This window comes from Rhinoraja longicauda, chromosome 29 (genome assembly GCF_053455715.1).
Source record: "Rhinoraja longicauda isolate Sanriku21f chromosome 29, sRhiLon1.1, whole genome shotgun sequence".
Lineage (NCBI taxonomy): Eukaryota > Metazoa > Chordata > Chondrichthyes > Rajiformes > Arhynchobatidae > Rhinoraja > Rhinoraja longicauda.
The window spans coordinates 17,602,258-17,619,616 of record NC_135981.1 but is presented as its reverse complement, the minus strand read 5'-3'; the positions used below and the strand labels follow the sequence as shown (position 1 = coordinate 17,619,616).

At 45.1% G+C, this 17,359-nt stretch overlaps 1 protein-coding gene across 1 annotated transcript in view; it reads left to right on the top strand.

The window, feature by feature from the left end:
* LOC144607565 (all-trans-retinol 13,14-reductase-like) overlaps positions 1-17,359 on the top strand; it is a 61,755-nt gene that overhangs the window by 42,794 nt on the left and 1,602 nt on the right. Inside the window, exons 10-11 of the mRNA XM_078424461.1 lie at positions 14,401-14,567; positions 15,583-15,742. Of these exons, the coding sequence (XP_078280587.1) occupies positions 14,401-14,567; positions 15,583-15,742 (327 nt within the window). The remainder of the gene's footprint in view (positions 1-14,400; positions 14,568-15,582; positions 15,743-17,359) is intronic.

Here is a 17,359-nt window from a genome sequence, read left to right as displayed (position 1 = left end):
GCAGAATAAGCTGTTTGACATTGGCAGAGACGATTTGGCAAATTTTTCATGGGCGCAACCCATATACTCAGCTCTGCTGCTCATCCCACAAATGCATGTTCCTTACAAATGTAAGAAAGTGCTGGAAACAATACCCTTCCATTGCCACTTGAAAGAAAGATGACCTTGACAACAAGAAACTTGCTGTCCAGATTCAGATTCACCTCCAGATTCAGGGACAGTTCCCAGCTGTATAATTCAAGAGCAGTCCTGAATCACTATGTACCTCATTGGAGACCCTCGGACTATCTTTGATCGGACTTTACTGGCTTTATCTTGCACTAAATGTTATTCACAATATTGCCTTCATCCTGTATCTGTATACTGTGGATGACTCAATTGTTATCACATATAGTCTTTCCGCTGACTGGTTAGCACGCAACAAAAGTTTTTCATGGTACACGTGACAATAAACTAAACACAACTCCAAATCGCACACCATTCCTACCATGAAATAAATTGTTGTTCTTCATTGCTGCAAGAATAAATCTTGAACACCCCACCCTGTGATAGTAAGGGGTCCATCATCATCAAAAGTTTAGTTTAGTTTAGAGATACAGAGTGGAAACAGGTCCTTCAGCCCAATGTGTCTGCAGCGACCAGCGATTCCCCACATTAACACTACCCTACACACACTGGGGACAATTTACAATTTATACCAAGCCAATTAATCTACAAACCTGTACGTCTTTGGAGTGCGGGAGGAAACCGAAGATCTCGGAGAAAACTGCGCAGGTCACGGGGAGAACGTACAAACTCCGTACAGACAGCGCCCGTAGTCAGGATCGAACCCGGGTCTCTGGTGCTGTAAGGCAGCAACTCTACTACTGCGCCACCGTGCCACCCAAAAGTGTTTCAAAGTTTGAAGAAGCCAATTCATCACCACCTTTTCTAGGACAATCGTGAATAGACGATACCAGCCTTGCCAGCAATATCCATATCCTAAAAAAAAAGGAATAAATAAAAGAAAATTAAGAAGGGCACAGAATTTTTTTTCCAGAAACCCAGGGAACAAATCAGATCATTAATTATTTCTTAGCCTGCTGCTGATATAAAGCACCCCTTAGATTCAGAGTTATTAGGATTACCACTCACTATAGGATCTCAAAGCCTGCATTTATAGACAATAGACAATAGACAATAGACAATAGGTGCAGGAGTAGGCCATTCAGCCCTTCGAGCCAGCACCGCCATTCAATGCGATCATGGCTGATCACTCTCAATCAGGATTTACATAATTAAAATTTCAGCAGCCTTTTCTTCGAAAGGTAATAAATCTGTGTATATTCGTCCCATTGAGACAAACATTGAAAAATAAGAGCGGGGAAGGCTGTTTGGCTCTTTGAGCCTGTTCCACCATTCATGTCTTATCCTTTATCTCGACACCACATCCCCACAACAAAACACAAAGTGCCAGAGGAACTCAGAGGGTCAGGCAGCATCTATGGAGGGGATGGATAGACTACGTTTCAGGTCAGATCCCTTCTTCAGGCGAAAATCTCAAGTCTTAGAGCAGTCTGACAAAGGGCAGTGAACGAAACGTCATCTGTCAATTCCCTCCACAGATACTGCCTGACCCGTTGAATTCTTCCAGCACTCAGATTTTAGCTCAAGATTCTAGCATCTGCAGTTTCTTGAGTCACTATATTCCCACAGTCTCTTCTAACTCCATGATATTCTTTCATCTCAATGTCTTTCTTAAACTAATTTAGTGACCTGGCGCCCACTGCCTTCTGCTGTCAAGAATTCCACAGGTTTCACATGATTAACCTCCTAACTTGAGACTGTGGCCTCTGGTCCTAGACCTGTCCTTGCAGGGGAACCATCAAACCCTGTCAGAACTGTGCACGTTTCAATCAGATATCCTCACAATCTTCAACAATCTAACGAATCTTAGCTCAGTCAACCTAATCTCCCCTCATCTGACTGTCAATAGACAATAGACAATAGACAATAGGTGCAGGAGTAGGCCATTCTGCCCTTCGAGCCAGCACCACTATTCAATGTGATCATGGCTGATCATTCTCAATCAGTACCCCGTTCCTGCCCTCTCCCCATACCCCTTGACTCTGTTATCTTTAAGAGCTCTATCTAACTCTCTCTTGAATGCATTCAGAGAATTGGCCTCCACTGCCTTCTGAGGCAGAGAATTCCACAGATTTACAACTCTCTGAGTGAAAAAGTTTTTCCTCATCTCTGTTCTAAATGGCCTACCCCTTACTCTTAAACTGTGGCCCCTGGTTCAGGACTCCCCCAACATTGGAAACATGTTTCCTGCCTCAAGCGTGTCCAGTCCCTTAATAATCTTATATGTTCTTACGTGTCCCGCCACTTCCCCGCACCCCTTTCTCCCCACCTATTCATCAGTCTGAAGAAAGGTCCCGACCTGAAACATCGTCTGTCCATTTCTCTCCACAGATGCTGCCTGACCGGCTGAGTTCCTCGGCACTTTGTGTTTTTTGCTAATGAGCAACTATTGTATTGTGTTCACTCTTCCCCTGAAGGACTTCACACAACGGGATCATTCCTGTTCATTGCACACAACTCCTGCTCATTGCACGGCATCCAATCTAAGATAGTCTGCTGACGAGTTGGCTTCTCAATTGACCGGTGTGAAATGAAAACATTGTAGCGACACTCCAGGTATTTTTCCCAATTTTGTTTTGCCCAGTCCACCCATGATTGCCATAGTACGTAATATTATCTTTGTTCGATGCACTCCCATTCAATGTTTGGAACCCCATGGGCATTTCCCACTAATGGTTACTGCCTCTGGCTGCTTCTAAGCTCTGGGTCTGCCCTAGTCGTACATTTTAATTTTCCAAGTCTGTTTCCTTGCTCACCGTTGCACTGATTTCATCCATTGCAAGCACGTTCCCCCTATTTCCTTTTCCTTTAATCCTGGTCTTCCTGAATATCAACTCTCCTTGGATATTCAACTCCCAACCTTATCCACGAGACTTGTGCCCTTGCATTATAATTATGTCATATCCATATTTACATGTCTGGGGCTGCTAATTTGTCGATTCCATTACAAAGGTGCCGTGTTGAAGCCACAACATTTGTAATAAAATAAAGGCGTACATACACCGATCAGCCAAAACATTATGACCTGATGAGCCAAAACGTTATGATCACCTGCCTAAAAAACTGTTGGTCCTCCGTGTGCAGCCCCATACGCAGCAGGGTGCGATGCACTATGTATTGTGACACATTCCTCCAGTGACCACCATTCAAATTTTCCGTGACTTGTGCCACAGTAGACCTTCTGTCGGTTCGGACCAGATGGGACAGCCTTCGTTGCCCTCGAGCATCAATGAGCCTTGGGCGCCCAACACCCTGTTGCTGGTTTGTGGTTTGTTGCTCCTCGGACCACTGTCGGTCGGTACTCACCACTGCTGACCGGGAGCACCCCACAAGCCTTGCCATTTCAGAGATGCTCTGACCCTGTCGTCTGGCCATAACAATTTGGCCCTTGTCAAAGTCGCTCAGGTCTTTACTCCTGCCCATTTCTCCTGCATCCAACGCATCAACTTCAAGAACTGACTGTTCACTTGCTGCCTAATATATCCCACCCCTTGACAGGTGCCATTGTAACAAGATAATCAATGTTATTCACTTCACCTGTCAGTGGTCATAATGTTTTGGCAGATCGGTGCAGATGTCAACACATTTCAATTCAATGATTCAATGATACTTATTGTTACATGCACCTAGGTGCAGTGAAATGGTCTGTTTTACATACAACCTGGTAAGATCAAACAGCAGACCTCATCTGGGCAGTACACGTGTTGCCACATTTTGGCGCCGACAAAGTTACAAAAGTAACCTCCCCCCCACCCCACACCCCCTCCCCCCCCCCACCCCACACCCCCTCCCCCCCCCCCCCCCCACTAGATTGATAATAATTACCAATGGTGACTAATTTTTTTTTAACATTATTAGACATCTTTTTTAATGTACAATGGGACTATTTGTCTTGCTATCATCCTTCCCTTTATATTTTGACTCGACCAAGTTCTAAAGGCGAGTGTATGTTACATGAGACACGTTTTCAAGGAAAAGGGACTTCCTCACATTATGAGGAAGCCGACACCAGCGCAAACGGGCCTGACGGTGAAGGGCAGTCATGGCAGGCCTCCTGGCAGCCCTATGAGACCGGAGATTGGCTGCCTGCAGTCTGTTCCGAATTGTCTGGGCAGAGAGCCGTCGGCCATATCGTCCTGCAAACCTTGACTGCAAATCTGTAGAAGACAGCCTACGGTTCCTAAGTGCTGACAGGGTGAGGAAACGGTCTTCTTCGGGTGTCGTCTTCTTGGGACGCCCACTTCGCGGCCTGTCTCTGACATCCCCCGTTATATGGAACTTGGCCTTCACTTTGGAGATGGTACTAGGGCTCACTCCAAATAATGCCGCAACTTGGTTTTGCGGAACACCAGCTTGAAGTTGCCCTATCGCACGGGCCCTATCCAGATCAGTCAAACGTGGCATGTCGATTCTTGGAGCAGACACCTACTGACCACTGTAGCAGGGCCCATGCTCACAGATGCTGCCAATCAGGTGCCAATCAGGCACCTGATTGTCAGCACCTGGGGGTACCAGAAGCTCAAAACAAGAGTCAATAGCAACAGCAGAATAAGCTGTTTGACATTGGCAGAGACGATTTGGCACATTTTTCATGGGCGCAACCCATATAGTCAGCTCTGCTGCTCATCCCACAAATGCATGTTCCTTACAAATGTAAGAAAGTGCTGGAAACAATACCCTTCCATTGCCACTTGAAAGAAAGATGACCTTGACAACAAGAAACTTGCTGTCCAGATTCAGATTCGCCTCCAGATTCAGGGACAGTTCCCAGCTGTATAATTCAAGAGCAGTCCTGAACCACTATGTACCTCATTGGAGACCCTCGGACTATCTTTGATCGGACTTTACTGGCTTTATCTTGCACTAAATGTTATTCACAATATTGCCTTCATCCTGTATCTGTATACTGTGGATGACTCAATTGTTATCACATATAGTCTTTCCGCTGACTGGTTAGCACGCAACAAAAGTTTTTCATGGTACACGTGACAATAAACTAAACACAACTCCAAATCGCACACCATTCCTACCATGAAATAAATTGTTGTTCTTCATTGCTGCAAGAATAAATCTTGAACACCCCACCCTGTGATAGTAAGGGGTCCATCATCATCAAAAGTTTAGTTTAGTTTAGAGATACAGAGTGGAAACAGGCCCTTCAGCCCAATGTGTCTGCAGCGACCAGCGATTCCCCACATTAACACTACCCTACACACACTGGGGACAATTTACAATTTATACCAAGCCAATTAATCTACAAACCTGTACGTCTTTGGAGTGCGGGAGGAAACCGAAGATCTCGGAGAAAACTGCGCAGGTCACGGGGAGTACGTTCAAACTCCGTACAGACAGCGCCCGTAGTCAGGATCGAACCCGGGTCTCTGGTGCTGTATGGCAGCAACTCTACTACTGCGCCACCGTGCCACCCAAAAGTGTTTCAAAGTTTGAAGAAGCCAATTCATCACCACCTTTTCTAGGACAATCGTGAATAGACGATACCAGCCTTGCCAGCAATATCCATATCCTAAAAAAAAAGGAATAAATAAAAGAAAATTAAGAAGGGCACAGAATTTTTTTTCCAGAAACCCAGGGAACAAATCAGATCATTAATTATTTCTTAGCCTGCTGCTGATATAAATCACCCCTTAGATTCAGAGTTATTAGGATTACCACTCACTATAGGATCTCAAAGCCTGCATTTATAGACAATAGACAATAGACAATAGACAATAGGTGCAGGAGTAGGCCATTCAGCCCTTCGAGCCAGCACCGCCATTCAATGCGATCATGGCTGATCACTCTCAATCAGGATTTACATAATTAAAATTTCAGCAGCCTTTTCTTCGAAAGGTAATAAATCTGGTAATAAGAGCGGGGAAGGCTGTTTGGCTCTTTGAGCCTGTTCCACCATTCATGTCTTATCCTTTATCTCGACACCACATCCCCACAACAAAACACAAAGTGCCAGAGGAACTCAGAGGGTCAGGCAGCATCTATGGAGGGAATGGATAGACTACGTTTCAGGTCAGATCCCTTCTTCAGGCTAAAATCTCAAGTCTTAGACCAGTCTGACAAAGGGCAGTGAACGAAACGTCATCTGTCAATTCCCTCCACAGATACTGCCTGACCCGTTGAGTTCTTCCAGCACTCAGATTTTAGCTCAAGATTCTAGCATCTGCAGTTTCTTGAGTCACTATATTCCCACAGTCTCTTCTAACTCCTTGATGTTCTTTCATCTCAATGTCCTTCTTAAACTAATTTAGTGACCTGGCGCCCACTGCCTTCTGCTGTCAAGAATTCCACAGGTTTCACATGATTAACCTCCTAACTTGAGACTGTGGCCTCTGGTCCTAGACCTGTCCTTGCAGGGGAACCATCAAACCCTGTCAGAACTGTGCACGTTTCAATCAGATATCCTCACAATCTTCAACAATCTAACGAATCTTAGCTCAGTCAACCTAATCTCCCCTCATCTGACTGTCAATAGACAATAGACAATAGGTGCAGGAGTAGGCCATTCTGCCCTTCGAGCCAGCACCACTATTCAATGTGATCATGGCTGATCATTCTCAATCAGTACCCCGTTCCTGCCCTCTCCCCATACCCCTTGACTCTGTTATCTTTAAGAGCTCTATCTAACTCTCTCTTGAATGCATTCAGAGAATTGGCCTCCACTGCCTTCTGAGGCAGAGAATTCCACAGATTTACAACTCTCTGAGTGAAAATGTTTTTCCTCATCTCTGTTCTAAATGGCCTACCCCTTACTCTTAAACTGTGGACCCTGGTTCAGGACTCCCCCAACATTGGAAACATGTTTCCTGCCTCAAGCGTGTCCAATCCCTTAATAATCTTGTATGTTCTTACGTGTCCCGCCACTTCCCCGCACCCCTTTCTCCCCACCTATTCATCAGTCTGAAGAAAGGTCCCGACCTGAAACATCGTCTGTCCATTTCTCTCCACAGATGCTGCCTGACCCGCTGAGTTCCTCGGCACTTTGTGTTTTTTGCTAATGAGCAACTATTGTATAGTGTTCACTCTTCCCCTGAAGGACTTCACACAACGGGATCATTCCTGTTCATTGCACACAACTCCTGCTCATTGCACGGCATCCAATCTAAGATAGTCTGCTGACGAGTTGGCTTCTCAATTGACCGGTGTGAAATGAAAACATTGTAGCGACACTCCAGGTATTTTTCCCAATTTTGTTTTGCCCAGTCCACCCATGATTGCCATAGTACATAATATTATCTTTGTTCGATGCACTCCCATTCAATATTTGGAACCCCATGGGCATTTCCCACTAATGGTTACTGCCTCTGGCTGCTTCTAAGCTCTGGGTCTGCACTGGTCGTACATTTTAATTTTCCAAGTCTGTTTCCTTGCTCACCGTTGCACTGATTTCATCCATTGCAAGCACTTTCCCCCTATTTCCTTTTCCTTTAATCCTGGTCTTCCTGAATATCAACTCTCCTTGGATATTCAACTCCCAACCTTATCCACGAGACTTGTGCCCTTGCATTATAATTATGTCATATCCATATTTACATGTCTGGGGCTGCTAATTTGTCGATTCCATTACAAAGGTGCCGTGCTGAAGCCACAACATTTGTAATAAAATAAAGGTGTACATACACCGATCAGCCAAAACATTATGACCTGATGAGCCAAAACGTTATGATCACCTGCCTAAAAAACTGTTGGTCCTCCGTGTGCAGCCCCATACGCAGCAGGGTGCGATGCACTGTGTATTGTGACACATTCCTCCAGTGACCACCATTAAAATTTTCCGTGACTTGTGCCACAGTAGACCTTCTGTCGGTTCGGACCAGATGGGACAGCCTTCGTTGCCCTCGAGCATCAATGAGCCTTGGGCGCCCAACACCCTGTTGCTGGTTTGTGGTTTGTTGCTCCTCGGACCACTGTCGGTAGGTACTCACCACTGCTGACCGGGAGCACCCCACAAGCCTTGCCATTTCAGAGATGCTCAGACCCTGTCGTCTGGCCATAACAATTTGGCCCTTGTCAAAGTCGCTCAGGTCTTTACTCCTGCCCATTTCTCCTGCATCCAACGCATCAACTTCAAGAACTGACTGTTCACTTGCTGCCTAATATATCCCACCCCTTGACAGGTGCCATTGTAACAAGATAATCAATGTTATTCACTTCACCTGTCAGTGGTCATAATGTTTTGGCAGATCGGTGCAGATGTCAACACATTTCAATTCAATGATTCAATGATACTTATTGTTACATGCACCTAGGTGCAGTGAAATGCTCTGTTTTACATACAACCTGGTAAGATCAAACAGCAGACCTCATCTGGGCAGTACACGTGTTGCCACATTTTGGCGCCGACAAAGTTACAAAAGTAACCTCCCCCCCACCCCACACCCCCTCCCCCCCCCACCCCACACCCCCTCCCCCCCCCACCCCACACCCCCTCCCCACCAGATTGATAATAATTACCAATGGTGACTAATTTTTTTTTAACATTATTAGACATCTTTTTAAATGTACAATGGGACTATTTGTCTTGCTATCATCCTTCCCTTTATATTTTGACTCGACCAAGTTCTAAAGGCGAGTGTATGTTACATGAGACACGTTTTCAAGGAAAAGGGACTTCCTCACATTGTGAGGAAGCCGACACCAGCGCAAACGGGCCTGACGGTGAAGGGCAGTCATGGCAGGCCTCCTGGCAGCCCTATGAGACCGGAGATTGGCTGCCTGCAGTCTGTTCCGAATTGTCTGGGCAGAGAGCCGTCAGCCATATCGTCCTGCAAACCTTGACTGCAAATCTGTAGAAGACAGCCTACGGTTCCTAAGTGCTGACAGGGTGAGGAAACGGTCTTCTTCGGGTGTCGTCTTCTTGGGACGCCCACTTCGCGGCCTGTCTCTGACATCCCCCGTTATATGGAACTTGGCCTTCACTTTGGAGATGGTACTAGGGCTCACTCCAAATAATGCCGCAACTTGGTTTTGCGGAACACCAGCTTGAAGTTGCCCTATCGCACGGGCCCTATCCAGATCAGTCAAACGTGGCATGTCGATTCTTGGAGCAGACACCTACTGACCACTGTAGCAGGGCCCATGCTCACAGATGCTGCCAATCAGGTGCCAATCAGGCACCTGATTGTCAGCACCTGGGGGTACCAGAAGCTCAAAACAAGAGTCAATAGCAACAGCAGAATAAGCTGTTTGACATTGGCAGAGACGATTTGGCACATTTTTCATGGGCGCAACCCATATAGTCAGCTCTGCTGCTCATCCCACAAATGCATGTTCCTTACAAATGTAAGAAAGTGCTGGAAACAATACCCTTCCATTGCCACTTGAAAGAAAGATGACCTTGACAACAAGAAACTTGCTGTCCAGATTCAGATTCGCCTCCAGATTCAGGGACAGTTCCCAGCTGTATAATTCAAGAGCAGTCCTGAACCACTATGTACCTCATTGGAGACCCTCGGACTATCTTTGATCGGACTTTACTGGCTTTATCTTGCACTAAATGTTATTCACAATATTGCCTTCATCCTGTATCTGTATACTGTGGATGACTCAATTGTTATCACATATAGTCTTTCCGCTGACTGGTTAGCACGCAACAAAAGTTTTTCATGGTACACGTGACAATAAACTAAACACAACTCCAAATCGCACACCATTCCTACCATGAAATAAATTGTTGTTCTTCATTGCTGCAAGAATAAATCTTGAACACCCCACCCTGTGATAGTAAGGGGTCCATCATCATCAAAAGTTTAGTTTAGTTTAGAGATACAGAGTGGAAACAGGTCCTTCAGCCCAATGTGTCTGCAGCGACCAGCGATTCCCCACATTAACACTACCCTACACACACTGGGGACAATTTACAATTTATACCAAGCCAATTAATCTACAAACCTGTTCGTCTTTGGAGTGCGGGAGGAAACCGAAGATCTCGGAGAAAACTGCGCAGGTCACGGGGAGAACGTACAAACTCCGTACAGACAGCGCCCGTAGTCAGGATCGAACCCGGGTCTCTGGTGCTGTAAGGCAGCAACTCTACTACTGCGCCACCGTGCCACCCAAAAGTGTTTCAAAGTTTGAAGAAGCCAATTCATCACCACCTTTTCTAGGACAATCGTGAATAGACGATACCAGCCTTGCCAGCAATATCCATATCCTAAAAAAAAAGGAATAAATAAAAGAAAATTAAGAAGGGCACAGAATTTTTTTTCCAGAAACCCAGGGAACAAATCAGATCATTAATTATTTCTTAGCCTGCTGCTGATATAAAGCACCCCTTAGATTCAGAGTTATTAGGATTACCACTCACTATAGGATCTCAAAGCCTGCATTTATAGACAATAGACAATAGACAATAGACAATAGGTGCAGGAGTAGGCCATTCAGCCCTTCGAGCCAGCACCGCCATTCAATGCGATCATGGCTGATCACTCTCAATCAGGATTTACATAATTAAAATTTCAGCAGCCTTTTCTTCGAAAGGTAATAAATCTGTGTATATTCGTCCCATTGAGACAAACATTGAAAAATAAGAGCGGGGAAGGCTGTTTGGCTCTTTGAGCCTGTTCCACCATTCATGTCTTATCCTTTATCTCGACACCACATCCCCACAACAAAACACAAAGTGCCAGAGGAACTCAGAGGGTCAGGCAGCATCTATGGAGGGGATGGATAGACTACGTTTCAGGTCAGATCCCTTCTTCAGGCGAAAATCTCAAGTCTTAGAGCAGTCTGACAAAGGGCAGTGAACGAAACGTCATCTGTCAATTCCCTCCACAGATACTGCCTGACCCGTTGAATTCTTCCAGCACTCAGATTTTAGCTCAAGATTCTAGCATCTGCAGTTTCTTGAGTCACTATATTCCCACAGTCTCTTCTAACTCCATGATATTCTTTCATCTCAATGTCTTTCTTAAACTAATTTAGTGACCTGGCGCCCACTGCCTTCTGCTGTCAAGAATTCCACAGGTTTCACATGATTAACCTCCTAACTTGAGACTGTGGCCTCTGGTCCTAGACCTGTCCTTGCAGGGGAACCATCAAACCCTGTCAGAACTGTGCACGTTTCAATCAGATATCCTCACAATCTTCAACAATCTAACGAATCTTAGCTCAGTCAACCTAATCTCCCCTCATCTGACTGTCAATAGACAATAGACAATAGACAATAGGTGCAGGAGTAGGCCATTCTGCCCTTCGAGCCAGCACCACTATTCAATGTGATCATGGCTGATCATTCTCAATCAGTACCCCGTTCCTGCCCTCTCCCCATACCCCTTGACTCTGTTATCTTTAAGAGCTCTATCTAACTCTCTCTTGAATGCATTCAGAGAATTGGCCTCCACTGCCTTCTGAGGCAGAGAATTCCACAGATTTACAACTCTCTGAGTGAAAATGTTTTTCCTCATCTCTGTTCTAAATGGCCTACCCCTTACTCTTAAACTGTGGCCCCTGATTCAGGACTCCCCCAACATTGGAAACATGTTTCCTGCCTCAAGCGTGTCCAATCCCTTAATAATCTTGTATGTTCTTACGTGTCCCGCCACTTCCCCGCACCCCTTTCTCCCCACCTATTCATCAGTCTGAAGAAAGGTCCCGACCTGAAACATCGTCTGTCCATTTCTCTCCACAGATGCTGCCTGACCCGCTGAGTTCCTCGGCACTTTGTGTTTTTTGCTAATGAGCAACTATTGTATAGTGTTCACTCTTCCCCTGAAGGACTTCACACAACGGGATCATTCCTGTTCATTGCACACAACTCCTGCTCATTGCACGGCATCCAATCTAAGATAGTCTGCTGACGAGTTGGCTTCTCAATTGACCGGTGTGAAATGAAAACATTGTAGCGACACTCCAGGTATTTTTCCCAATTTTGTTTTGCCCAGTCCACCCATGATTGCCATAGTACGTAATATTATCTTTGTTCGATGCACTCCCATTCAATGTTTGGAACCCCATGGGCATTTCCCACTAATGGTTACTGCCTCTGGCTGCTTCTAAGCTCTGGGTCTGCCCTAGTCGTACATTTTAATTTTCCAAGTCTGTTTCCTTGCTCACCGTTGCACTGATTTCATCCATTGCAAGCACTTTCCCCCTATTTCCTTTTCCTTTAATCCTGGTCTTCCTGAATATCAACTCTCCTTGGATATTCAACTCCCAACCTTATCCACGAGACTTGTGCCCTTGCATTATAATTATGTCATATCCATATTTACATGTCTGGGGCTGCTAATTTGTCGATTCCATTACAAAGGTGCCGTGCTGAAGCCACAACATTTGTAATAAAATAAAGGTGTACATACACCGATCAGCCAAAACATTATGACCTGATGAGCCAAAACGTTATGATCACCTGCCTAAAAAACTGTTGGTCCTCCGTGTGCAGCCCCATACGCAGCAGGGTGCGATGCACTGTGTATTGTGACACATTCCTCCAGTGACCACCATTAAAATTTTCCGTGACTTGTGCCACAGTAGACCTTCTGTCGGTTCGGACCAGATGGGACAGCCTTCGTTGCCCTCGAGCATCAATGAGCCTTGGGCGCCCAACACCCTGTTGCTGGTTTGTGGTTTGTTGCTCCTCGGACCACTGTCGGTAGGTACTCACCACTGCTGACCGGGAGCACCCCACAAGCCTTGCCATTTCAGAGATGCTCTGACCCTGTCGTCTGGCCATAACAATTTGGCCCTTGTCAAAGTCGCTCAGGTCTTTACTCCTGCCCATTTCTCCTGCATCCAACGCATCAACTTCAAGAACTGACTGTTCACTTGCTGCCTAATATATCCCACCCCTTGACAGGTGCCATTGTAACAAGATAATCAATGTTATTCACTTCACCTGTCAGTGGTCATAATGTTTTGGCAGATCGGTGCAGATGTCAACACATTTCAATTCAATGATTCAATGATACTTATTGTTACATGCACCTAGGTGCAGTGAAATGCTCTGTTTTACATACAACCTGGTAAGATCAAACAGCAGACCTCATCTGGGCAGTACACGTGTTGCCACATTTTGGCGCCGACAAAGTTACAAAAGTAACCTCCCCCCCACCCCACACCCCCTCCCCCCCCCACCCCACACCCCCTCTCCCCCCCACCAGATTGATAATAATTACCGATGGTGACTAATTTTTTTTTAACATTATTAGACATCTTTTTTAATGTACAATGGGACTATTTGTCTTGCTATCATCCTTCCCTTTATATTTTGACTCGACCAAGTTCTAAAGGCGAGTGTATGTTACATGAGACACGTTTTCAAGGAAAAGGAACTTCCTCACATTAACTATCCAGAGTGTTAATCAAAAGGCAAATTCTTGATGGAATTATGAAGCAATTTGGAGCTTAATTTATCAGCACCCAATTATTAAAAGGCAATCTGTGAAGAAAAGGGAAGCATTTGTCAAAAAGCATTAAAAATGTTTTGGTCGATCTTTACTTTACAATTGAGAATATTATTACTGTGTCTGATTACAAATGCCTGTGTTGAGGAGAACAGTTAATATCTCCTCAAATTAGCCTTGATTTGCTTCACAAATTTTTCTGCAATATACAGAGATAAAAATGTCATCAGACATTAGTGATACGTATTCAATCTTTGTGTAAGAAAATAACTGCAGATGTTGGTACAAATCGAAGGTATTTATTCACAAAATGCTGGAGTAACTCAGCAGGTCAAGCAGCATCTCAGGAGAGAAGGAATGGGTGACATTTCGGGTTGAGACCCTTCTTCAGTCTGAAGAAGGGTCTCGACCCGAAACGTCACCCATTCCTTCTCTCCTGAAATGCTGCTTGACCTGCTGAGTTACTCCAGCATTTTATGAATAAATACCTTCGTATTAAACCTTTGGTATTTACAAGCCACCTGGAGCAGTGGGACTAGAGAATAAAGCTACATGGCGCAGAGATACAGTATACAGCTATATGTGCTGTACGGTGGCACAGTAGTAGAACTGCTGTCTCACAGCGCCAGAGACCCGGGTTCGATCCTGACCTCGGTTGCTGTCTGTGTGGAGTATGAATGCTCTCCCTGTGATCATGTGGGTTTCCTCAGGGTGCTCCAATTTCCTCCCACATCCCAAAGAAATGCGGGTATGTAGGTTAATTGACCACAGTACATTACCTTTAGTGTGTAGAGGGTGAGTGTAAAAGCAGAAATAGTGTGAATGGGGGCTCGGTAATTGGTGTGGGCTCGGTGGGACGGAAGGCCTGATTCAGACTGCATTTCTAAACTGAACTCAAACTAACGTTTCTGATTATCAGGAAATTCGTGTATGACAATTCTGACCATGGCTCGCTACGAGTGGTTCGAGGAATGGAAAGATGAAAAAGTAAAGAGTAGAGGGGCGGAGTATGAGGCGTGGAAGATGGACATTGCCAGGAGACTACTGGACCGGGCCATAGATTTGTTTCCACAGTTGAAGGATAAGGTATCATTAAACCCATGGTTCTTCTAGTTATTTATTTATTTGTTGCCAGTATTTTACTGGTCTGACCTTGTTGCCTGCTGAAGCAAAGGTCTTGCGGTAATATTCAGGGCGCTGTCAAGAGTCAATCACCTCAGAGGCTCTGGGGCCAGACGTTGACCAGATCAGGTAAGGATGGCTGATTTCCTCCATACAAGAACACAAGTGGTGAATTATCTTTGGTATGTGGGAGTACACCTGTGTGGTGAAGGGGACAACGTGCAAAATCATCCCAATCAGCACCAGAGACCAGGGACAGTTTATTCCCAGCTGTTATCAGGCAACTGAACCACCCTATCAACAACTAGACGAGAATGGTCCTGAGCTATTATTTACCTCACTGGAAACCCTTGGACTATCTTTAATTACACCTTACTGGACTTTATCTAGCCCTAAATGTTATTCCCTTTATCATGTCTCTGTCCATCAGTGGATGGCTCGATTGCGATCATGTACAGTCTTGCCGCTGACTGGCTAGCATGCAACAAATGTTTTTCACTGTACCTTGATATACGTGGCAATAAACTGAACTAAACTAAACTAAACCTGGGTCACTGGAGCTGTGGAACTTTGCTTTACCAGCCGTACCACTGTGCTGCACAAGAAAGCCAAAATTTGACATTATTTTACGATGTGTGTTGAAAGGAACCCCAGATGCTGATTTAAACCGAAGATAGACACAAAAAGCTAGAATAACTCAACGGGTCAGACAGCGTCTCTGGAGAAAAGGAACAGGTGATGTTTTGGGTCGAGACCCTTCTTCAGACTGAGAATCAGAGGAGAGGGAAATGAGAGATATAGGCGGTGATATAGAGAGATACTTGGGTTGTCTGGTAATGAAAGCCAATGCAGTCATCAATTCCTTCTCTCCAGAGATGCTGCCTGTCCCACAGAGTTACTCCAGCTTTTTGTGTTTATCTGCAGTCATCAATTAATCAATGAGAAATGATCGTTTAATATGTATGCGTGAAAATCCTAGATTGAATACATCAATGCTGCGACTCCTCTCAGTAATCAGTACCTCCTGGCTGCGCCTCGAGGGGAGATGTACGGTATCGAGCAAGACCTTCAGCGGTTCACTCCTGAAGTCATCGCCTCCATCAGAGCCAAAACCCCCGTGAAGAACCTTTACCTCACTGGTAAGCATTCGACTGAGTCTATTCTAACCAAGCAGGAACGCGAATCAGGTATCAATGTAGCAGCAAGAATGTAATTACAGGTTCTCCTCCGCATGTTGCAATTCTTCCTGTGCCTGGAACTGTCTCTAACCAAACCACAATTCTTCAACCCATTGTTGGATCAGGGCCACCATCCACTTTCCTGATTAATACATAGTTTAAAGGCATGGAGTCACGCGGCACTGAAACAGAACCTTCAGCCCAATCTTCCATGCCGATCCGCCTGCCCACATTTGGGCCATGTTCCTCTAAACCGTTCCTATGCATGTCCCTGTCCAAATGTCTTTTCAATGCTGTAACAAGGAACTGCAGATGCTGGTTTACCAAGGAAAGACACCAAACACTGGAGTCACTCAGCGGGTCAGGCAGCAGCCCTAGAGAACATGGATAGGTGACGTTTCGAGTCGGGACCCTTCTTCAGCCCGAAACGTAACCTATCCATACTCTCCAGGGATGCTGCCTGACCCGTTGAGTTACTCCACTATTTTGTGTCTTTTAAATGTTGTTATTTTACCTGCCTCAACTACCTCCTCTGGCAGCTCGTTCCATATACCCACCACCTTCTGTGTGAAAACCTTGCCTCTCGGGTTCATATTATTTCTCTCACCTTAACCCTATACCCACTGGTTTTCTGGCTGAAGATCAGGTGTGATCAAAGATACTAGAGGAGCAAGATAGACCACTCGACCCTAAAAACCGTAGTATGTCATGGTGCCATTTTGGTGGGCAGAAACTTGCAGAAACATTTTAAAAGAAAAATAACAAAAATCTGTGAATTGATAGATGAGATATATTCTGCATTTTAATGGTATCATCACACATACTGTTCCCCCAAAACACTGATTACACTGCGAGAGGCATAGCGAATGGCAGGTTTTGCTTACTAAAATGGCAGATGGTACGCTCATTTGCGTACTACACTTCAGTATAGGCGATTTCACCAGAGTGGTCCATCTTGTTCCTCTAGTAATCTTTGGGTGTGACCATGTTCTTTGGTTGCCTCCCTTGATAACTTTGATCGTCACAGCTTGTGCAGTATAGTTTTTGTGCTGTACCTCAGGAATGGTTGCTGCACGATGAGAAAAGGTAAGTTGGCCAATTGTGTCTCAGACCTCAGTGCACAGCATCTGCCTGAGAGCAAGGACTGATGAAATCCTTCTGCGCCTCCTTCCATTTCTCTGCTTGTATTTCCCTTTTGATCATTATGTTCCACACAAGCAAGACATGGGCATCCAAGGCAGAGACAGGCAAAGTAAAAATTGCTCACTAATGGTCTCAGCTCCGGGACAAAAAAAATGTTTTGAGCCTCTTCAGGAAAATTTATTCTCAGCTGAAAAAACCCCCGAATTTCATCAAATCAAAAAGTGAAAGGAGAGCCTTCAGATGTCGAGTATCCCCAACGTTTTCTGTTTCAATTTCATAAAAGTGTTAACTTCATGGAGATTGTCAGGGGGAATGAATTTCCCAATTATTTTTTTCCATTTGGGCTCTAGTCAGATGACCCCTGGTGTTCAACCTCACAAAAATTTAGCAAACAATGGTAATGCCGTGACAAATCTCTTCCACACAATCTCCATG